We start from the raw sequence: 25,044 nt of genomic DNA on the forward strand, positions 1-25,044 counted from the left end.
GCGCTAGGCCATGCCAGGCCTCATTTATATTAGTACTACACTGAATATGCACATACTAAAGAGAGAAAATATACAACCAAAGTTCTTGTAAATTCAATACCTAGCGAAAAAAAAACAACCGAAAACCATTAATATTAAAACAAGTTTTAAAAACGCATATCTTATTAATTTACAATATTTCTAAATTCAACTTCGATTTTTATAATGCTTAACACATCTTTTATGGCTAAGTAACTAAAAAAGTAAACTTTGTTGTATATAATAGAAAATATAAGTCTTTATATAAAATCTATAGGCTTTGAACACGCAGTATAATTGTAAAATATATTTTATTAAGTTTATTAATGCCATTTTCGTATGTCTTCATACCACGTGACGTACCACAAAAATATTTTACCATTTTAACGTTCTTAAGCTGGACTAGTCGCAAGGTGCCTGACACTAGTTCCTGACCGTGAGTGACAGTGCGTATGTTAGACGGTTTAAGAAAAAAACTTTACTGGTGGACATAGAGGGTCACGAACGGTGAAAGTGTAATCTGGTATTCTGAGATTTTGGTTATGAAATACATTTAATTTCGAGTATATCCTGAATAACTTATTTTTTACATACTTTAAGTTTAGTTGTTTTTTAATCGTCAGAAGTTGGAGCTTGAGCGGAACTCCTGTACTCTCTGGGCATATACTAAAATATAAACATGTTTGACTTTTCCACATGGTTGTCTACGACTTCGTATCTTCATTTGATACATGTGTTTTAATATAGGCCTCAGGTTAATTTTCTCCGTAATTAGTGTAAATAAAATCTATAAAATCATTTTGACGAGCTTGGACTTATTATTATTGTTTTACATAACGAAACTAGGCAAAACTTAATAGTTTTGTATGTTAAACTGTATATTGGTATACTAAAATAAACATGATCATAACACTTCAGTCCTCACCAGAATCTGCCTCTGTTTGGTTAGCGGTAAGCTTGAGTCTCATGACAGTTTTTATTTTATTTTTTTTATAAATTTTGCGCAAAGTTACTCGAGGGCTATCTGCTCTAGCCGTCCCTAATTTAACATTGTAAGACTAGAGGAAAAACAGCTAGTCATCAACACCCACCGCCAACTCTTGGGCTACTCTTTTACCAACGAATAGTGGGATTAACCGTCACATTATAAAACCCTCACTGAATTTACAGTATTTACTGGATTTTGTATTATTGTAATTTGTTGATATTGAACTGTGGTATATTATATTACTCCATGTTAAAATTATTTCAAAATGTCTTTAATTTGGTGCCTCTTGGAAACAAGACAATCTTGTACATTAATATGTTGGATTGTGAATTTTTAAGCGAAAAATTAACCCAGGAGTGACTGCATTATGTAGAATGATTGGAGTAAATATTTTCTTTGCTATTGTTATAAGAGATATGATACACTTTTGCTGGTGACGCGGGTTTTGGAATTCATTGATGAACTGAAAAAATTGTGTGTATGTTTGTTTTTGCTGCTTCTATTATTTGTTATTTTCTGTATTGATATAGTGCTGATTAATGTTTTTGTTATATCAGATTGCGGTACATGTTATGATTGTTTATTTAATTGTTGAATATTTTTATTTGGTTGTGTTTCTGTGTTTCTTTTTAATATATGGTTACTTTGGTTATTGGAGAATATACTTTCATTGTTACCTACTGCTGCAGCATAAGTTGGTGCATATATAGGTGTTTGTTTAGTAATTGGTGTCGGCAGGAGTGGTGTTTTATTAATGTTTGTGTTTTGTCCTTTTATGTATTTTGTTAGGTTGTTTCTTTAATGTTGTGTTATATATATTTTATATTTTGGCTTTAGTTTCTTTGTATTTACTGCAAATTTGCTGTGTGCGTTTGTTTACAATTACAACAGTGCGGATTTTTATGTTTCCTTGGATATTGCGTGTTATGATGGTTTCAACCACAACCCACATAGCGTGAGAGAGATTTACTGGCTGCGGCAACGTGTCTGTAGTGCTGGCAATTAAAAAAAAAATTGCGTTGTGACTACGGCCGGTGATTTTAATTCCCCGACCCGAAATCTCTGATACCAGAATATAAAACCATCTGATATTATACTCTGAATATCTTGTGTGTCACTTGCATGTACTTTGATCAGATTAGTGTTTTTGTTTTCTCGTATATACTGTTCTTTCAACATTTTCGAAAGTAAATGTTGTTTTGTGTTAATTCTTCTTGGATTTGTTCGAGTTCGATGTTGAAATGTATTCCTCAATTAACAAATGATTTTGTGGTTGGTTTTTGTTCCTAGTTAGTGTACGTTAATCTTACTAGGTTTGAATGTATCCTATGGCCTTTCTTTAAAGAGACTGTTACAGTGCATTACTGCTTCTTTTACTGAAACGCCAATCTTAGCTAAGGGTTTAAAAATTATAATTTAAGTGTTTTGCTTGCATCGTATAACTTCAGCATTCAGTTGCGGTTCTTTCACGAGCCTGGAATGTCTCTCATTATTACTGCACACTTTGAGTGCTCTTTATGGTTTGCATTTTGTAATTCATATGAGTTATGCCAGTGTTTGCTAATACGTTACATTTCCTCTTAAAGGTAAGCAACGTGAAGTTCGTCCGTGTTTGGGTATCTTGTTTCTGTTTGTGTTTTGGAGTATCTATCCAAGGTGGTGTTTTGACATATTTCTACGTCATTAACAGCGTCCGTATGATTTGGAGAGCTATGGTTGTCCATAGATTCCTGATCATCTAATTTTATTTTGTTAGATTTTTCTTTGCAACCAAAATTAAATTACCTAAGCCAGGGCTTAATTTTAGATTAGAATTCTCGTTAATATTTGTGCCACCCACATTCGACTTATAGATGGTTTGAAGAAGAGGTGCTCGAATCCCTGTCACACCATACATGCTCGCCTTTTAAGCCGTTATGATGTGACTAGCTGCCTTCCCTCTAGTCTTACATTTTAAATTAGGGATGGCTAGCGCAGATAACCCACGTGTAGATTTGAGTGAAATTCAAAAAACAAACAAACGAGAAAAGATTTTTGTTAGCTTATGATCGTTCTGTTTCTTTAAGTTTTGATTGTTAGGGAGTGGTAATTTTCTTTATGCTGAAGAAGTTAGAAATTTTTATGATGACTGCTTTTGACTCTTTCTTTGTGTGCATTAAACTTCGTAGTGATTAGTTGCTTTTTTTCCTTGTCGCTGAATCGAAGATGTTAAGTTTTTTCTAGATCCAATTTGTGATAAAAGTTATTAATAGTTTTTCGAGAACAAGTCAAAAACATGTCCAATCTGTTCAAAAGTTAGAACAGGAAAATCAGTAACTTGGCATCAGACACTTTATAAACGGTTTAAATTTTAAGCGCGGCTATTCGTTTGCGCCATCTTTTCATCTTGGTTGAAACATGTCTAGATTGGAGTAACAGAAAGAAAGTAATTAAATAATATTTAATTGTGAGTGTAGGAGAGAAAATCAAGGGCAAAAAGGTAAAAATCCTATAATTTCCTTTTTAAATCTAAATGGTCTTTTTGGTTTATTGGTATGGCTTGCCCGTTTGTTTATGTTATAAAAATAACGATAGAAAAGTAAGTAATTTCTGCAATACAACAACGGTATTTAGTACTGCTGTTAACATTAGTATTAGGCCTAGTAAACAAGTAGCCGGTGTGACAATTGATTTAAGAAGTTGAAATGAGTAAAATTCGGTTTATTGTCAGGCAAATTCATGTGACAACAAAATTATTTTTGTAATAAACTTGATAAATATATATTTAATTTAAAGAAAAAAATGTAAGTTACTTTCTAAAGCCATTTTCGACGTAATTTTTATTGAGTGTTTAAGAGTTTTTCATGGGGTGGGTAACCTGCCCATGGGTGGCCTGTTAGATGGGGAAGAATAAAATTGAATTAAATATTAAAATTAAAAAATATTAGCTTAAAAGCTTAGGTTCATGTTGTTTTTATCGTAAGAGTTGTAATATCGTTTAGGGATTTGCATGTTGATCTGTTGTGTGGTTTTTTTCAATACTTTTGAAATGTTTGCTGGGCTATTTGTGATCTTAATGGAAACCTAAATAACTATGCAACTTGTAAGGAACAATCCATTAGTTTAGTAATTAGTGATAATAAGCCAGTTTACCATAACCAGTTAGTTTTATGTATATATCCAAGAATAACGTATGTGTGATTACACAGTATCATATTTTTATCATTTTCTGTTTGTTTACACAGATTTTACTATTAGCTTCTATTTTTTCTCATCTAGTCATGTATAAAGTTAAAAACTATTGTCTGCTCATACTCATGATGCCCTAAAAATGTTAAAACTTGTTTGACTGAGAATGTGTGTTTAAGTAAGTGTAAGATAGATTCTGCATAAGTTAAACAATTTATTTATATTATGCAGTGTCTTAACCATATGATTTAATTTATTGGACATTTATTCTGGGTTAATTGTAATAGACACATATAAAGTTATATTTTCTCTTTAAATTATTGATTAAAAATATGAATAAAATATAATTTAGGAAGTTAATTATGTCACTAAAGCTTAAAATAATATATTTTTGTGAACTGTAATTACTGTTTACAGACATGGAAACAGATTCTACTGGTTTAGGAGAGCTGCTTGAGCAAGCTGAGCAGCTGACAGCCGACATTGATGGAGATGGTGAACTTCCGCGTGTAGAGAGAAACTTTCGGCAGATTTTAGAAGCTGGGCAGCAGTTGTGGACTCGAACAGCACAGACAAGTAGCCGTGATACTTCTGATGTCAAGGCGTTAGTACATGTACCTTTAACATAATCTTAAAGAACCAAGAATTGATATAATGCTTAGGTATTTGTATTAATATTTTTGCCTGAACAAAGATAAACTAAATGAGAGTTTCAAAAAGGATTACTTGGAATAGTTTTTGCTATAAAGTGATTTAATTCTATCAAAACTTTAAATAAGAAAATTGTATTTAAATTGCATTTTGAGTGCTTTTAAATAAGATTAATTTACATGTTTAGGTCGATTCTACTTGCGAGCAAAGGCTATGATCTTCCTCGGATGTCTCAAAAGCTGGAGAGCTTAAGTACAGGCAAAACTTTTGAACCAATTGAGCCTATACGAGAAACAGATATTCAAGTACGTTTAACTGTACTCGGATTTAAAAGTGTACGACTTAGAATAAGTTAACCAAAAATATATCGGGTACAATTCTGTTTTCATTGTGGTTCATATTTTTTATTAATTATGACCACTGTGGCCATAAATGGAAATTCACAATTTTTATTGAAAAAAAAATTAAATAGTATTACCATTTTAAAATAAATCTATGCAACAATAATGATATGTTGAATCATAATGTAATGACATTGAAAAAATTAATAGTATATTTGAAATGTTTAATTTTTTAAAGCAATTATATAGTGGGTGTACATTTGCATTTAAAAGAAATTTAAGCTTGAAATGCTTCCATTAACTCATTCAGAAGTATTTATTATTTACTAGAAGTAGTATTAAAATAATGATTAACCTAGTATAATAATGAACTTTTTTTTTCTAAATAGCCAGTTTCTAAACAATAAACATTTTAAAATGGTTAACATTACTTGAAATATGAAAAATGCTCATTCCAGTTATGAAACATATCTCTGTACAAGCTCAAGTTCTTTAACTAATGATTGCTGATAAGAGAACATTGTTTTACAGTAATAAGAAGAATGGTATGTAATTTCATTTTTTTTCTATTTTTTACAGGGTTTTCTGAGAAATGAAAGAGAAAATGCCATATTATCTGTTATAGAAGAATCAAAAAAAGCTGTAAGTCAAGTGTTTCTATTTTGGCTAAATAATATTTATGAATTAATGAAAGTGGATTTGTTTGAATATTTGATTTTAAATGGATTTTTCTAAGTAATGAATTTTAGTTTTAATAACTGTTAGGTATGGAGCTAGTTAACAGGATCATTGCATCCATGAACATTCAAGATTTTTTTTAAATACAATTCTGGATTCAAGAATAAAAATCTTATGATCAAGTTTTGATTTTTTGCCATATCTAGCAAAGCTTACTTGTATATGAAGTATGTTAATTCAAAATATGTTTCAGCTTTTTTATCCTGTGCTAAATAAATGTTTTGCAGAATTTAAGGATGAAACCCTTACTGTTATACACCAGAAAGAAGAACAACTAATAATGAATATTTGTATACCAGAAAGAATGAGATTTAAGCATTTCTGTAGACAGAATTGCAGATCTTACAAAAGAGAGCACTTGTGTTCATAAAGTAGTCTTGTCTTTTGTGATACAATGTAATTAGTAACCTACTTAATCTTATATTTGTTTATGCACTTCAAGGTGTTTAAGAATATGAAAAAAAATTTCATCATGATATACTGGGAATGATGTAAAGTGAATCCAATATTTTATAATTATAAATTTCATAACTTCTTGTGGCAGTATAGAATATTGTCACGTATGTTTGCTTATGTGTAGCCAAAATATGTAATAAGTAATTTTATTTATAAAGCTCAGTATTTGTGATTTATTAAATTTTTATTAAACCATGGGATTAGTAACTTAAGAACATCCCTTGTATGTATCTGATAATGTAATAGCTAATAGTTTTTATGAGGGGAAAAACTGATATAAACATTGTTTACTTGATACTGTCTCTCTGTTTTATAGTTTATTTGTGAAACTAAAGCTAAAATATACATCGCAAAATATTTTTGTTTTTATGCTTAGGAGGCTAAAACTTTTATATGATAAATTTTGTTTTTTATTTATTGTTTTGAAAGCTGAAACTGTTTCATGATATAAAATTTGTGTCCATTTAGTGCATAAAAGTAACATTAACATTTTAAGTTAATATTATACAAAATTGTTCTCTTTTACTTGTTGAAAAACTTTCTAAAAATGTATCATTCATTTAATTTATTTACAACCATCAAAATTACTTGTAAAAGGAAAAATTAAAGTAACTGAAACCAGTGACATATTTTTGTGCATTGTTGTCATGTGATCAAATGATAAATCCTAAATTTTATTGAAACATCAAAATCAAGTTAGATAAAAAGTCATTGGTTAAGATCACAGAGAGATTTGTGTTTTGTTTTTTTGTTGTTGTTGTTGTTTAGTATATTTGTTTCAACTTAAGCATGTTAGAGGCCATGGGCTTTGACTGTTATATGGAAGGTTAGAATTCTTCTTTATCAGTGTTGTTCAGAAGTTGCATATAACAGTTTTGTAAACAGTAAACAAGAGACATTAATTGCACAAAGGTCAAGATGACTGAGTCATCATTAATAAAACCTACACATAAATATGACTTGGGTACAATACTTTTGTTTGATAGTTTTTATGTTAATGAATTGTGTGGTTTTGACTTGATTTTATCACTTCAGACCTTTGAGCGAGCTGATAGACTGTACTGGGAAAGTTTAGAAAATGAATGGGAACAAGAAAAACAGAGGATTTTAAATGCCTTAGTTGGATCATCACAAGAGGTTATAGATGTGACATTAAATGCAGAGGTAAATATTGTTTAATGCAGTATTAGGTTAAATGGCTGTTGAGATCCTTCATCTGTTAGGTAAATTTTTCCAACCAATGTAATCTTTCAGCTAGGTCTGTTGATGCAACATTATATATGTATATGAGTACTGTTAGTAAAATAAAATTCAATGATGAAATATTATATATTATTCGAGTGTTAAATGTAGACTTAGTGAGCTTTAAAGTATTAGTGTAAATGTTTACAGTTGGATTTTAAAACATAAAGAATTGTAATGTACTTATATGTGTGTATAAGTAGTTTAGACATGTGCCTAAAGCCCAGTGATGTATGACTGTATATTTATACATTAGTGTGTGTGTGTGTGTAAGGTAGTTTAGACATGATAACAAAACCTTTGGTTTTTAATCATATATTTATATGAGTAATATATATTTTAATATAGAGATACCCAAGTGAATATTTATAAAGTATACATAGAGGGAGATATTGATGTTTTTTAATGTATGTTTAACCAAACAGAGTTTTTATATTTTATTTAGTGCTATGAGAAATAAGGTCTCAAGAAATGAAAACAATCATAATGTTCATGGATTTGTTTGTTGACACTACTGTATGTGCAAAAATGAATGAAGACTACAAACTTAAACTTCAATAAATATATATCTTGTGTGTTAGAAATTAAGCAGTTAAACTCAGTTGTAAAAATTTTAATAAATGCTACAAATATGTTAGACAAACATATAAAAACATATATTAATGGTGTAGTTAGGAGTTCATCATATCATACTGCTATTCATTTATTAACACTCCTACGAAAAGTGGGGCCTAATAGGCCCCAGAGCAACTTGAAATGTTATTAATATTAGGCTAATAATTTTGTATTTAAATGAAATTGCCATTTAAATCCATTAATGAATGTAATGAATGGATTAACGAGATTCCCACTGTCCCTATCTACTATCTAGCGAAACCACAGCCAGGGGAACGGGCTTGGAGAAATCAGGACTAGAAACGTCTTTTAGTAGGAGTGTTAATATTTTTCCTATCACAACCACTTTTAATGAAGTAATGTATGCAACTAGAAACTAATAGTTAAAATGCATCAATAACTCATTTAGAAGATTGTACAAATTTTTTCTGAGTTTCTGTTGTTAGAGTAGTATTCACAAAATAGTCGTGACTACAAAAAAGAACTGATGTAATTTTTATTTAATGTATATATTTTTTGGCATCATTTATAATGCTGAAACATATATGTATATCTAATTACTATTAGATAAAGATACTTTTCACCATTAAATCAGTCGCAACTATAGTATGAACTTACTAATAGTTATTTGTTTATAATTTATCTATTTTAAATGAAAGGTTTTTTTAATAAACTTTTTATTAAAATCTCTCTACAGTCCACAGTAATGGAAAGCTCCAGTATTGTAAGTAGAAGTGCTATGGACAGTATAGAGATGGCTTATGCTAAAGTTGTAAGTATGTTTTTTTAATATCTTCTAATTCTAATAACAGGTCTTGTAGTTGAGTGCACTACACATTTCATGAGCTCTCTTAAACACCTTCTTCTAAATTATTTATCTTCCAAATGGATTGTGAATGTATGTGAATTTTGGTTCTAATGTATGAGGCATATAAAATGTGGATAAAAATACCATAGTTGATTCTACTAATTGCTGCTTGAGTAGCTAGTTAATTTACATGGCTGATGAGTGATTTTAACTATTTTTTTTGCCATTTCTTTACAAAGGGGTGTGCAGTAAGTGGTGAAAAATATTAAATTACTCACTTTGATGAAAGGTGTGGACATCTTCCAGTAGAGGAAAATATAAAATACAAATTGGTGATTTGAGGGTTAACAGAAGGGCATAATATGCTATTAATGTAATAATTGTATAAGAAAGGTAGTTGATTATATATACCTAAAATGGTCTGAAGTAATATTTGTGAATGACATGCTATTGTTTGAGGAAATTATTTGATAAAACCTAATTTGAATTTTTTTGCCAAATAACTACAAGACCTATCATGTAAAGTAGTCTTAATAAAATTTAAAATCATGTTGATGGCTAAATAAAATTCTTAAGTTCTTGTGTCAAATGATCAAAGGAAATGGTGTTTATAAATAAATCAACTTGCAAAAAGTCATTTTGTATGATGGTGACAAAGTGAAAAGCATAATTTATACTACTGTAGCAAAAGAATCATTGAAACAAAGTATGTATTATTGTTATGAATAGTAACTTATACAATAATTTAAATAGTGATTAATTTTTTACACTATTATTGGTGCTAATTACCATGTAATTTTTCTCTTACATTTCAGCTTTTAATCTGATGCCAGCTTCAGAGATATAAAATAATAATTAACAATTGGGTTCATGAAACCATATAGACTGTTTTACGTATTCTTGTGTGTGTTAATATGAATGGAAATACAATATTTTTAGAGCATTTTTTAAGTGAACTGAAAAAGCTTGCTGAAAACTAACTGTGCTATAACTAATGGCATTGTTAGCTAACTTACAGAATGATCAGTCAGTAAAAAAAAAAAAGTTGTCATTAAATAAGCATTAAAAAAGTGACATACAATCCACTATACTCAACAAAAATAATCATAAATTGATTGAATTTCTTTATGTTTCTAATTGTTTTAATCAGAATGGCAGTGAAAGATTTATTAGTTGTGTGTGGTTTTAGAAGTACATATTGTTCATGGGTGTGTAAAGCTATGATAAATAAAAACACCAATGAGGTGAGTATTTGTTTTGTGTGCTTAATCAGAAATGTTTATTTCTCAGATTTATCAGTACAATGAACAAGTAGTTCGGGGTGGATTTAAGTACAGTCTTGCAGAAAAGTTTTGCGAATTATCCCGAGATTTGGATGACAAAGTAAGAGATTAAGTAATATATATTTCCTATTATATGGCTTGTAGTTTTAAATTATATTATTTCTGTTTTTACATATATTATGTTTTAATATTGTCTCTTAGTGTTAGCTTAAAGCATTTTATGCTGGTTGTTTAACAGTGAAATATTCATATCAAGACATTGCATCTAACAATAGTATCTTGTATTTGATGTTCTTTGTGCATTATTGTTGTTAGTGTCAGCATGATTTTGTATGAATGTTTTCATTGTTGAAGCTGTTAACACTGTAATTATTCTAGTAATTTTCACAATATCTTTATCATGTTACAAATCAGGCTGCTAGTTTTAACACAAGCTTTAGGGGTATTTTAACTTTGTTAGCATATCATTATATTATTTTTTTATTGTTTTTGATTTATCGGACAATTAGCTTTACACTAGTTTATTACAATAACATTGGACATATTTTATATATCACAGTACACTATTTTTACATTGTATTTTTTACTCGTTTTATCATTCTGGTCTTAGTTGCAATAAATGGTTCATATTTTATTATAGTGCTAGTAATTTTGAATGTTCATATTTAATGACTTGCTGTCTATTTAGAATGTTTGTTGTATAATATAGTGAAAATAAGTAAAGGTATCTTCAGGATTTAAGATACAATTTTATTTAGTTAAGATATATGTAAACCAAAGTCAGCAAGGATTCAGTGTTTCTAGTTTTTAACTGGTAACACTTTAATATGTTGTAAAAATACTTCACATATGCATCTGAAACTTTAAGTGAGGTTATATGTTTTGATAAAATTACAGACAAAAATGGTTATGATATAGAGAGCTTAGCTTTGTACAAAATTTAACAAACAAACATACTGATACATTTAGAATATTTCTACATTTCACTCTTTGGCTTTGACTAGAATTGTCCAGTAGAAACTAAGCATTAAATTCATTATTATCTTTACTTACAATAGAAGCTTTTTGTAAAATTATTTTCTACCTTAAAGCAATATATTTTGGTGTATATTAAGTTCATTATGTATCAAATGAGCCAACTTGGGAATTAAAAATGTCTTCATAGAGAGATACTTGTACATATTAGAAGAAACATCTTCAATGAATTGCCAGCAAACTTTATCAGCTTCTTTTCTTTAGATTTGTTTTTTACTTCACATTAGATGGGTTTGTGGTATTGCTCTGACATGTTCCAAGTAGGCTGGCTTGTGGTAAAAATTAAAATCCTTAGACACACATACAGGTTAATTATTAATGAAACCCCCTTGTTAAAATGATTGTATCTTAAAAACTACTTGACTTGAGAAAATACTTTTTACCAGTAGCATAATTATTTACAATTGTTTGGACATGTTACAGTGGTTCAAGATAACTGTTACACATTTGCAGTTAACACAACAAGCCAATTTCTAAATGAAACTACTGCAAGCATCATCTGTTTTGGACAGCTTTCAATGATCTTTACAATATTCTGCTCAATGGCAGACATTCAAATCAACAATCTCATGTGATTGAAAGAGAAAGAGGAGAAACAATTGCTAATTTGCAAGAAAATCAATTTAAGTATTGTGTCAATGAGAAATTTTGTTTTGGTTTTAAAATCAACCTGTATACTTTTCATTACTAAACAAATAAGATATATATGCAAAAACGGCTTGTTTGGGTTGAGAAAATATTTTACGTAGAAGAGCGAACAACGTTTCGACCTTACTAGTTTAAATTTTTTTTAAATATTTTGGTTAAAACAATAAGCATCATTGCAAACCATATGAAATTTGTAAAATACCATTTTATCTTTTTTTCTCAATATAATATTTCTACTGCTCATTATTTCTTCCAATTTGTTATTTTTTAAATTTCAGAATGTTTTAGATCTGTGGACAATGGTGGAGCAAATGATCAATGTTCCACTGACTACTGGAAAAGATATTTTGGAAGCTCGATCCTCTGTTGTCATGCAAACATCATTGATCAGCCAAGCCCGAAAATATTTGGAGCAGAAGTAGGTGGAAAGTATCTTTGTATGTTTGTGCATTAATTATTAAGCTACTTATGAGTAAGCATTTTAAACATTTTGAAATAATTCCAGGATGTTAAACATTTTAGCAAACTTGATAGAAGTAATAAGGCATTTGTTCAAAAATTTTTGTAGCTTGCAGCTTTGTTGCATGCCAATATGTGGCTGAATTTTGTTTTTGGTTTTTATTTAGTATCTAAAAATAAACTTGGCAGTGGAAGAGTTTTTGGTTTATAAATGTCAATGAAAGAATGAAGTAAGTATAATACAGAACATCAGAGTTGTTCAAGCAAGGATTTTTATTATAAAAAGTAGAGCTCTAAACATGAAAAGTTCAAAGTAGTTTTTATGAGATAGGTATGGAGAATTGTCCAGTGCTTAAACAATGTTGGAAAAATGCATGGTTCAAGCTTCCATTTTAATCATTTTTCTAGTCAGAAAGTAATTTAGTTCTAATTTTTATGAAATTTCTGTTTTTCTGAAATAATATCTCAAACTTTATATAGATCTTAATGACACTTCTTTATTTTTTAGTTACCATGATAAAACCTCTGTTCTCTAAATAAGATAATTTTTATATTTTAACTTCTAATTTTAAGAAAATATCTTCTTAGATACCTACAATACATCCAGGCTATTGTGTATGGCAATCTGCAACAAGCCCAGTTAGGAGGTATTCCTGGAACTTACTCCCTGGTCCGTAGCTTTCTTAATATTCGCATTCCTACAAACACCCAAGGATTAGAGGTAATTTGGATTATTTGTGCATCTCTGTTTAAAACTGATTAAATACTGTTAAGTGTTTGTTCTATTTAAACTTATACTATAAAGACAAACTTTAATAATAGTTACTTTTTAGGTCACCAGTAGGAAAACACTACATAAATCATATTGGAATAACAATTTAGTGTGAATGTGTCATTCAAATACTCATTATGGAGATTTATTATACTGCACACATTAGATATCAAAGGGAAAGAACCTTTGCTCTGTGTGTTAAGACCTAGGAACCCTTAAGGTGAAACAGATGTAATGCAGGTTTTTTTAATAGTTTTTATGGTTTACACTGTATTTTTAAAATTTTGACTGTGAGATAGTGAGAGAAAAGAAATACACACTCGAAGCATTGACTGTTAAAACAAATATGAACAAATTTACCTCTTGTGATTTCTACAATGCATTTAGCTTTTTAATGTAAATAAACTCCAGAGTTAAGAGAAGTACAATAGGTTGAGTAAACAGAGAGTAACCGCTGTATTTTAAGTATTATTTTCAGCATTTCTTGTATAAGATTAGATATTGTAGATGTAAATTTAAGACTATTCTAACATTATCTAAATGGAAAACAGAAAGTGTCAAAGCTTGATTTATGGTATTGTTTTTTTGTTTGTTTGTTTGTTATATTCCATACCATAGGCAGTAAAGCAGTGAAGTTTTTATGCTTTAGTGGTTGGAGAACCTGTTTAAAATAACGTACAAATATTTTCATATCTTGTTTAATTTATATTACTGTTTCTAAGGAATGATATGAATATCAAATATGGAAAAGAAGAATCTCATACAAAACACATGTGGTGGTGGGACTAGATTGTTCACATGTTGATTTGTTTACATCTTAGAAGAATCAAGAGTGTTGGTTTGGGTTTTCTTATAGTGGAGCCATATCAGACTATTTTCTGAGTCCCCTGTGGGGAATTGAACCTCCGATTTTAGCAATGTAAATTCATAGACTTGCAGCTGAACCAGCAAGGGGCAAGATTGTGAAAAGACAACTGTTTTTGTTAATAACATCAGAACTTGTTTCAGACTTGGTTAACTTTATTATGTTTATTCTTGTTTAATAAGAATCAGAAATGGTGTTCAAATAAAGTAACAAATAAATTTAATGTCCCAAGTTTATACACACTCTTTATCCTGTCAAATATTTCTATATTTGTCAGATGTACAAGATTATTTAGTTTTTAGTGATTTGATATTTGATTTAGTTTTTGTAACAGGAGTGTAAAATATCATTTTAAAAGCAATAGTTGTTACACAACTTTGTATGAGTTGTCCATTGAGTACGTTATTTAATTGTTGTACTAGGCTTCTGTAATATTTATCATCTTACTCAAATCTTCTACATTTTTCTGATTATGTGTAATATTGTTGCTGCTAGAAGGATAGATATTTCTACATTCTCCTGTGCATTTATATAAATAAGTGGAGATTCAGAGAGGAAGTTAGTTAGTGAAAGTAAAAGTGAAAAAAGTAAAGTTAGACTATTTATTTGTCAGTTTAGCCACAATGGACAATATTTAAAGTGAGTTTCACAGTTTGTACTGTAATAATAGAGATTGAGAAGAGTTTGTCTTGTTCTAAAGTAAATAGACCTGTCTGTGTGGACTTTGACAAAAAAAAATAGAGAGAATTATTTATTAAAACTCTAAATTCAAGTGTTGGAAAGAATAGTATAACAGCTTTTTTTGCATACGTTTGACCTGTTTTGAATATATTCATGTTGTTTTAAAGCAAGTAGATTAGGTTGTTGTTTATTGTTGAGATTTATTGCCAAAAGTGAGACACCTACTAAACAATCTGGCCCAAAAATATTTGACACTATTCCATTAATGTTAAATTGCAAGATTCTATTTTAAGGTTATGCTTTACTCATAATTCAAGAAAACTGTTTTAACCTAAAAGAAACTGTTGATATCAAGAGTTTTAAAAATTGTAAGATATACACTTAAGGGTATTTTTCTTATTGTATTTAAATTGATTGTTCATTTTGGAATGGTTATGTGTATGATGTAGTAAATCTTTATGTTTTCAGGTGGGTAGTATCTCATACCTTTTTTTAAATATTTGTATACATAATAGCATCATTAACATTATGTTTTCAATTAGAGTGGGCATGCAGGCTAGGGTTTTAACCAAGTATAACAGTAGTAATTTAAATACAGATAATAATTTAGTTATAAAAAATTATAACTAAACTGTGAAAATTAATTTTCTGCTTTACAGGATGGATTAGTAGAAGGTCACCCTGTTTGGCCTGTCATTTATTACTGTATTCGTTGTGGAGATTTAAATGCTGCACTTCGTGCTGTCAAAACTACTAGGTTTGTATCATTTGTTTCGTTGTATGCTGTAATGTGATTTATTTAAATAGTTGTTGTTCCTGGTTTTTGTTGATTACTTTTATTGTTGGTTTTCATACCTTTTCATTAGAACTGTAAAACAAAACATTTCAGATGTATTGGATTTAATTTGAAAAATAGAAATTAATTTTTTCATATAAATTCTTATGTCTTGGGGTTTCGGTAAATGTTCTAACATATACACTACAAGTACACATTTGTTTAATAACAATAGTAAAATAAAATAAGCTTTGAAAGGTCAGCTTCATGTATCTAATTATAAACCATATTTTGGTTTGTTTTTTTTCTTGGTTGACATTTTGTGTGATTCTATTTTAATCTGAAATTTTTAAATATGAATTTTTAAATTTTGTTGTAGTTCAACCCTTGGAGTCTTGGTTTCATACCTTACGGAGTATTCTCAATCAAATGAATCCCGGTAAAAAATTGTTCTCTTAAAAACAATAAATTAATAAGTAATGTATTTATAATTCTATATCTATTAGACAAAAACAACCAAATAATAGTTTGTTAAACTTGTTACAATCTAGGAAAGTGATCAAGAATTAGATAGTGTACATAATTTCTTTTGTTTGTAAAATCTGTATTACTAGTAGCACGTTTTTGGAGGTTGTAAAACTTTATAACATTCTATAAGAAGAATACATCACATTAATTATTTTAATTTTGTGGAATGTTAATGTTAGATTAAACAATAATCACCTAATAGTTCTGCTTTTATAATGTATGTGTGTATATTTTTTAATGATAGTTTTCAAACATTTGTACTGATTCTGTATGTTACAGTTTTCACCTGCAGTGCTACATGAGTTTAAGTAACATTTTTATTTACATGATTAACAGAGATTACTTTGTAGGTTTGAAACTATTTGATTCATCGTGTCCTATTCTTGTATAGACTAAGTCCATCTAGTGAAGGACAAATTAGGCTACAGTACCGTCGATCAGTGAGGACTAGTACAGACCCTTATAAAAGGCAAGTAAACTAATTAATTATTCTTCATGTGACAACAAGGATACATAAAAGATGTTTTATCTTCTGAAAAAATATCAAATGTTTTAACTACCTTAAACTAGTTTCTGTCTATCATGTTGTATGAGTTGCAAACCACAGTATGTGGATGAAGATTTCAAAACTTTCTGAATTTTTAACCAAAGATTTGGTTATTTCTACTGAGTACTTTATTTTATTTCTGGAAAGTTTCATTACATTTTTTGTTTTTAACTCTTCTGTTACTAGTTGCATTAAAAGAAGGCAAGGAAGTTAGAGTGCTGTCTTGAAATTCCTATTTCTGTATTCTTAAAAGCTTACAAGAGAAAATTAAAAATAATATCTTAACTGCACTACACTTGTAATTATTATTACAGTGAGTCCTTTAAGATAGAAAGACTATAAATGTCAGCACATATTTTGTGCTTTTTTATGGTAGTTTAAAAAGTATTTAAAATTTACTTTATGTATGATTTTAAGTTTACTAAGCATTTTCTATTGTGAGAGCTGGTTTGATAGTTAATTTGCTTTTTGGTTAGTACAAGTTGCAAGAATATTTTTATTCTCATAATTGTTTATTTCTTGACTTGCTTCCCAGTGGCTCAACAGTAAGCAGAAGGGCTTGTTAGGCAAAAATTCATTTTCAAATATTCAAGGTTTGATAGTTAATTTGCTTTTTGGTTAGTACAAGTTGCAAGAATATTTTTATTCTCATAATTGTTTATTTCTTGACTTGCTTCCCAGTGGCTCAACAGTAAGCAGAAGGGCTTGTTAGGCAAAAATTCATTTTCAAATATTCAAGGTGGACATAACATAGATAGTCCATTGTGTAGCTATGTGCTCAGCTTTTTCAATCAGAGTTTTTAATCCAGTGTTTTATGAAAGCTTTGTCCTTGAATGTATGGTGTCAAAGTGTTGAATAATCTGAATACAAGGTGATTTGCATGTTAGCTCTCTTGCCAATAGCATCATTTACTACTTGTCACAAGGTTTTTACTGACTTACATTTTAAATTTAATCAAACAACATTTTGTTGATGTTATACCAATTAGTATAGCATATGTTCCTAGTTAACAATCCATATTTGAGTATTATTTGCATTTAAGTTCTTAATTTTGTAAGGCAATAATAAAACAAATCCTAAATTTATCCTAGTGTAAGAAATGTAATTTTTTTCTCTAGACATCCCCTCTTATCTACTTATTCACAACCCCTCCAATAATTATGAAATTTAGCATACATTACTCTTAATAAAAGTATAATTACTGAGACAAATAATTTTTGTAGCCTTCAGAACTAAAAAATAAAAAAATCAGCCCTCTCTTGTCACTTCTTCTCTTTCATGATTTGTTAATAGTTCTTTTTTACATTTAATATATTATTTGTAACCAAGAGAAAACCAATGATGTGTTTTGCACAGAAAATTGTCAATTTCTCATTTAGTACAAAGCTTCATTCCCAGAAGTAAGATACTAAGTAGTTTGGATGAATTTGGCTTACAGTTAGAAAGCCAGAGAAGTTGTTATACTTGTGGAATATTATCTGATTTTTTGCATATTATTATTTTCGTTTTCTTTGGTGTATTATTAGATTAAATAGAATATATTTAATTCAGTAGTACAATTAGCATTAGGAAAATGGGATTGTCATCAACAGTCGACAGAAGAAAAAAAATCTGGATAAGCACTTTATTTCTTGTTTTTTATGTGTTTTCTTTATTATTGTAAAAGAAACTAAAATGTAAAAATGGGAATCTCTTTAATTAAGGTTAAATTAGGAAAATAAATGATATGTATTAAAAGATTTTCATGAGGCATACACACAAGTAACTTGTGAGTAATATAATTCTATAGAGTAACATAAGCTCCACATTCCTCCAGTGATTTACAACTTATAATGGCACAAATAGTAGTTAGATATGGATTTAAAACCATAAAAGTTATGTATAAGTAGATATATACTATTACAAGTTCAAAGCTACTTAGGAGAAAAATATATTTTCATGTTACAGTTTGAAGTTGTTATAGAAAGAAAAATGGGTAATTTAGATGTCTTTACACTTTTCCTGTGATTACGAGGTTGGTCAATTTGACTAATCTTGTACAGAGTTAGGGTGGAAAAAAAATCTAAAATATAAAGTTTTACTCAAAGTTTTTAAATGTATTTTAGATGAAATTTAATATTTTTGAGTTTGAAGAAGAGTACTCATCTTCACATGAAAATCACTTTGCACTAGGACTACTAAAACAATATTAAATTCACAGACATTTATATGCAAAAACGGTTCATTTGTTTGGGTTGAGAAAATATTTTACATAGAAGAGCAAACAACGTTTCAACCTTCTTCGGTCATCACAAATTCACAGACAAATCCGTATTTAGATTATTAAAAGCATTTCACTAAAAATCTGATTTTTATACACATTAATGTCTTGTAACATTCACTGAAATTCTGTGCCAAATATTGTAAAAATACTCGTCCTGTAACAATTTTAAAAAAACTTTATAAAATTATTATGTAGTCAGTCAATTTGACCAGCCTGTATAGAGAGCATTAAGGTGAAAAATGCTTTTTTTATCTTAGTTTTCAGATTTCCTTTGGATAACTTCTAAAACCTTCTAAATAGATCTTTTTATTTTCAATTAAACTTTTGAATCTGTTATTTTCTATATCCTAATTCTATACAAACTTGACTGATTTGACTTATCTTGTAACCACAACAAAATAATGCAAAATAAATCTAAATTACTTTTGTCTCTCTCTTCCAGAAAATTGCATTTTTTAAATCCTAAACAGCTTAAGGTTTGTGATGGTTTACATTTGTTTTTATTTAATATTAGTGTTCTTTGAACTTCTTCTATCTAATAAGCCTGTGATAACAAGCTGTAAATCTAAGATGAATGTATTTAAAATTATTGCATTAAATGACATAGCACAAGCTACTTGGGAACATATGTCGTGGAGAAAGTTTTTTGTTATCTTATATAATAAGTTTCTTACTTTTACATTGTAGTTATTTTCGTAATAATAAATAAAAATATATGTCAAAAACAAAAATGTTTATGTGATATCTCAACTTCACAAGAAAAATGTTTTCTTGATTTGCCTTTTATCAGTGCAGATTCTTTGTTTGCCACTAATCTTGATACTTCCACTTTTTTCTGCATACTAATATGCAAATAATTATGCAGCAACCCTCACCAATAAGAGTGTGACATATTACCCCTATTATAATTAACACCACTTTTCAGTTGGCAGTCCTATTAAACATGTGTGTTTTATCTTACAGTTTGATTCATTTAATTACAAATTTTTACCTTTTTTAATTTTTCTGATTTAATTACATCCTTTACCATTTTCATTCTCTTTTGTGGAAAGTTAGTAATTTTATTTATCTTCATCTTTCAATTTTATAAGTTATGCACTTGCAGTTTCATATGATCACAGCTACAACTGATGTAGCAGAATTACTAACTTGCATACAAAGGGCCAGAACCACAATATTTACCCTAGGAGGTGGCATCTCTGGTTCAATGGGGGCTGATCAATTTTATTCAACAAATTGATCATTGTCCTCTCATGGATTTTAGTGATTAGGAAGCCTTGAATTTGGACAGCCCTTTTCACCTCTTGAGTATGTTTATCAGTTGCATGTCAGTTTTGGAGACTTTCCCAGTCATCTTTCCCCTTTGATGGATTTGATTTTTCAGGAATGTTGTGTCCTACATCCCTAGTTTTCTCTCTAAGACACTGTCATGGTAGTTTGACTTGTCACAGGGGAGCAATTTTCCCTCACACCCACCTAGGTTTTTGGTTGATCTTGAGGTGTTTTCTATTCTCTTCTCTGTCAGGCCTTACGTGCTACACTTGAGTAAGAATGTTGTATGCTGCATTTCATTCTCTCCTTCTCCTACTGTGTGGGAGACCCCTTCTCTTTTTGGAATATGGATTTCTCTTGAAATCCTCATTTTCCTCTGTCACACCCTCATGTGACATCATCAATGAATTTGGAACAACTAATAGAGCCTTGTTTGAGACCTCTTAGATGCCCTTCTTACTCTTCCCCCTCCCTTATGGACTAGCTTTGACTGACAGATAGATCACAACATATGGGTGTTCTTTTTAGAACAAGATAGCATTATACATTGATTGTTAAGTAAAAATATTGTGTTTCTGTTGGTTATAAATGATGCAATAGGAAATTTCAGAGATAGTTATTGACATTTTGTAAAAAAAGAGGATAAAATAGGTAGGTGTTGTAAGCAGGTCTGTCTTTCTAATGTATATCTCCATAAATGAAGAAGAATGAAGGGTATAAAAGTTGAAACACATTATTAAAAGGTTGATTTATTAGTTATATTTTAATGTCAAGTGTATTTATATACATTGATAATAAAGTAATTAAATTCTGAATGTAAATCTGTAAAACAAATTGTGACCTACCCATAGTGTAAGAATTAAAGATTAATTACTACCACAAATACAATTTGTTTTAGCTTTAGTATATAATGCTGTAATTGAAATCACACATATAACTCATTCAGAAAATTAATTTCATGTACAAAAATATATTGAATGTGAACCTATTTTATGATATGTATATTGTTTATGTTTATTAGGGCCGTGTATTGTATTCTTGGGTGTTGTGATGTCACTGATGATCATTCAGAGGTTGCTACTAAAACTGATGACTATCTCTGGTTAAGACTCTGTCAGCTTAGACCTGAGGAGGAGGAAGAAGACACAGTAGCATTGCAGCAAGACAGGATGACGCTTTCTTGTTTTCAAACCATGTTGCTTGAAGAATACGGTATGACTGAAAATATGAAAGTTTAATTTTATAATTAAAATTTAAATTTGAATAATTTAATTATTCAAGATAATTCATCTCCTAGTTTTACTTTGAAACTTGTATTTTGGTGTGAGTTTATATTTAAAGGTTAAAAATATTTAAATAGCTTACAAAATGTTGTAAAATTTTAATGGTTTTTTTTCCTTTAATACTTGTAGTTAACCATTTGAATAAATAAAACTGTCTCACTAAGTCGTAGTTAATTTTATTAAATCCAGCTAGTAGTAAAAATATTAACTTGTAAATTAATTATTTACAAAATGATGATAAAATTCCTTAAGCTTTCAGATGTTCAATCTGACATGCACAGTTTTCAATTTTATCTTGTCATATTTACATCAGTGACATAGATAAAGTAATGGTCAACAAGGTACTTAAATTTGGTGGTGATATTTTGAATATTGTTGGCTGTGAAGAGGATGCTGCTGCATTATAAAAGGATTGATAATTTAGTGAGTTGGGAAAATAGGTTTTAATTATGATAAATGCAAGATATTGCATGTGGGTCATCGTAATCTGATTTATAACTATAATTTGGATGAGAATATCCTTAACAATGTTTTGAAAGAAAGAGATCTTGGTGTAAAAGTTGATCAGTCTGTAAAACCATCCAAGTAGTATGCTGTTGTTAGTTGTTGGGCAAATAAGATTTAAAGTTGTATATACAGAAATATTGAATACAAGTCTAAAGAGGTTATAATTTTACATTGCATGCCACTGGTTAGACCACATTTGGAGTATTGTGTTTAGTCTTGGACTCCTTACTTTAGAAAAGACATTGAATTGTTGGAAAGGGTCCAGAAGAGGGTTACTAAAATGGTACCTGGGATGGAGGGGTTGTCATATGAGGAGAGATTAGTCTCTGAAATCTTTTTTTCTTGAAAAAAGAAGAGGAAATCTTATTGAAGTATTTAAAAGTGTAAAAGGAATTGATTAATAGTGAGAAGTATTGAACTATGGGACACAAATATAGATTTAGGTGAGGTAGAAGCAGTCTTCAGCTGAGACAGTTTTTTTTTTCAAATAGGGTGATTGGTGTATGAAATGGGTTGCCTTTGGATATTATGGAGGCTGTAAGTTTGAGTGAGTTTAAAATAAAGCTTGATAGATATATGAATGATAAGGGCTGACTTTAATTTTTTTATCATTATTTAAATAATTTCAGTTTGGCATAAAGGATGGGATGGCTGAGATGGACCAACACGCCCCGTGTTGTCCCTAAACATTGTTATATATCTATACTTAAAAGACTTGTGTACACTTAAAATGTAAAAACTGCAGTCTTTAGTAACAGTTTTTATTTTTTTCATTATGATTTACATTAGGTGAAAGCCACTTCAATGCCTATCAGCAGCCCTATTTATTTTTCCAAGTACTTTTTCTCTCTGGTCAGTTTGAAGCAGCCATTGAGTTCCTTTCTCGCATGGAACACTTACGTTGTCATGCTGTGCATGTGGCCATTACTCTTTATGAACAAAATCTTCTAGCACTGCCTACAAACTTAAATGCTCCTCTCTGTAAGTACAGAAACCTAATCTTAAAACATAGCTGTAGTTTGTTTGTTTTTACTTAATTATTAAGAAAGAATTTTAAAGGGAAATTTTTTATACCTGTATTATTAAATATTGGATTATTCAAGTAATCATAATGAATATATTTTAAGGAATGATAAAAAAAATATAAGAAACTTTTTTTCAGAATCTGGTAATATTTTTCAGATTAATTTAAGTATCCATTTTACTGTTAAAAGAACTTTAAGCCATAAAAGGTTTGTGAACATAATGAAATGAATGATTTATTCTTTATAAATATGTATTGGGAATGGCTTTAGAAACTTTAAAAAATTACTAATTATTTTCTTGCTATATAGAATTTGTTGTTATTCCTATTTTGTTAAAGGTACTGTATAAAAATATGCCGTATATTAATAATAATAAAGTTCGCAAGAAATTTAAAATGTTAATAGCTGGATTTAAAATACTTTATTACAAAATGTCAGTTAATTTATTTTGTGCTTATTTTTAAGTCATCTAAATAGTGAAAATATGGGAATAAAACCATGCTTAGAATTTTATTGTTAAATTTGTATACTATTCTGTAAGAACTTTACTTTTAATATCCTTAAATGTTTTATCAGAACTGAAATATAACCTAAATATTATATGATGTTTGTGTGAAGAAGGTTTTATTTATTCTTATACAGTGTCAAAAAACCCTGGTGATAAACCCCCAGCACGAAGATTGAATTTTGCCCATCTTATTATGATTTACACCCATAAATTTGAAGCCACTGATCCTCGAGAAGCTATCCAGTACTTCTATCTTCTCAGGTTAGTGGGAAACTAAGATAAAATAATATGTTAGATTTGATTCCTCTAATATTATATGAAATGAAAGATTTCCTGGTTCTAATATAGTAGTAACCTGACATGGCCAGATTGTTAAGTTGCTTGACTCACAATCTGAGGGACAGGGGTTCATATCTCCATCCCATCAATCATTCTCATTCCTGTGGGGTATCATAATGCGGTGGTCAGTCAACTGTTCATTGGTAAAAGTAGCCCAAGATTTTGCAGTGGGTGTTGATGACTAATAGCCTTCACTCTTGTCTTTCATTGCAAAATTAGAGATGGCTAGTGCAGATATATCTGAAGGATATATCCTTCATGTAGCTTTGTGAGAAAGTCAAAACAAACTGAACCAAATCTAATATAATATGACCTACAGGAAAGGTTTAGTGTTGTAATATTGTGTGAATTAATAGAAAGGTTTTTATATAAGAGTTGTAGGAAATTTTTGTTTTTGTAGGAAGTACAAGCAAAAAGATTTTTTTCAACAGCACAGTTATGTGATAAGGATAGTACTTTTCTTGGTTTCATATGAGAGGGCAATGGTTTCAGTATATGACTGTACTGTAAACATTTGTTTCATATTTACATTTAACTGGTATTTTCCTCTCAAATTTTATAGTTTACTCATTTGTAAAAGTTTTCCTTTTTACTAAAATGACTGAATTATTAATTGTCATCAAGTATCAAAGACAGAAACTGTAGTTTTAAATATGAACTGAAGAACCTAAGATACATTATACAGATGGTTATAATATGAACTTTGTTACTTGATATTGTAACATGGACAATTGCATGGTATTGTAGTGTGGACTGTATTAAATAATATTTATTGAATAATTTCTTTTTTACTGACTGAGCTTCATGTAGAACAAGTGTTATGATATTGATGCAGGTTTTTATATCAAAGAGCTGGTCATATTTAAAAGAAAGATTTATACTTTTTATTCTGAGCTTTATTTTTTTAATCTTAGGAACCTTAAAGGACTTAAAGGGGAAGACTTGTTCATGGCATGTGTGAGTGAACTTGTTCTAGAAACAAAGGAGGTATGTATTTTAGTACAATGATCATTTTGTGGGGGAGGCATTATTGAGTTTCTCAGTAGCAACTAGAAAAGGTACTATTAAGACAATCAAAAATTTTGAGGCTTACATTTTTTTTATTACTAACATTGTCATAAAAATTAAAGTGGTAAAGTGGCATGATAAACAAAATGTACATCTCTTTCCAACTGTATGTGAAGGACATAGATAACAGCAAAGTGAAGGATAAGAAAAATGAGTATAA

The 25,044-nt window shown here is 29.3% G+C and overlaps 1 protein-coding gene across 3 annotated transcripts in view; it reads left to right on the plus strand.

Moving 5' to 3' along the window:
* The first annotated feature begins 518 nt into the window (after positions 1-518).
* LOC143247848 (nuclear pore complex protein Nup93-like) overlaps positions 519-25,044 on the plus strand; it is a 52,456-nt gene continuing 27,930 nt past the window's right edge. The window contains exons 1-16 of one of the 3 annotated variants that reach the window (XM_076496410.1): positions 519-541; positions 4,592-4,778; positions 5,013-5,130; positions 5,746-5,808; positions 7,396-7,524; positions 8,915-8,989; positions 10,316-10,408; positions 12,270-12,409; positions 13,039-13,171; positions 15,428-15,525; positions 15,923-15,982; positions 16,463-16,540; positions 21,176-21,366; positions 22,734-22,925; positions 23,612-23,738; positions 24,731-24,803. In XM_076496410.1, coding sequence (XP_076352525.1) covers positions 4,594-4,778; positions 5,013-5,130; positions 5,746-5,808; positions 7,396-7,524; positions 8,915-8,989; positions 10,316-10,408; positions 12,270-12,409; positions 13,039-13,171; positions 15,428-15,525; positions 15,923-15,982; positions 16,463-16,540; positions 21,176-21,366; positions 22,734-22,925; positions 23,612-23,738; positions 24,731-24,803 — 1,755 coding nt within the window. In that variant the 5' untranslated portion in view covers positions 519-541; positions 4,592-4,593. Of the gene's footprint in view, positions 542-2,946; positions 3,486-3,673; positions 3,790-4,591; positions 4,779-5,012; positions 5,131-5,745; positions 5,809-7,395; positions 7,525-8,914; positions 8,990-10,315; positions 10,409-12,269; positions 12,410-13,038; positions 13,172-15,427; positions 15,526-15,922; positions 15,983-16,462; positions 16,541-21,175; positions 21,367-22,733; positions 22,926-23,611; positions 23,739-24,730; positions 24,804-25,044 lie in introns of those variants that run through there. The other 2 variants (XM_076496397.1, XM_076496403.1) reach the window with 2 other exon arrangements.

Source organism: Tachypleus tridentatus, chromosome 1 (assembly GCF_004210375.1).
Source record: "Tachypleus tridentatus isolate NWPU-2018 chromosome 1, ASM421037v1, whole genome shotgun sequence".
NCBI lineage: Eukaryota > Metazoa > Arthropoda > Merostomata > Xiphosura > Limulidae > Tachypleus > Tachypleus tridentatus.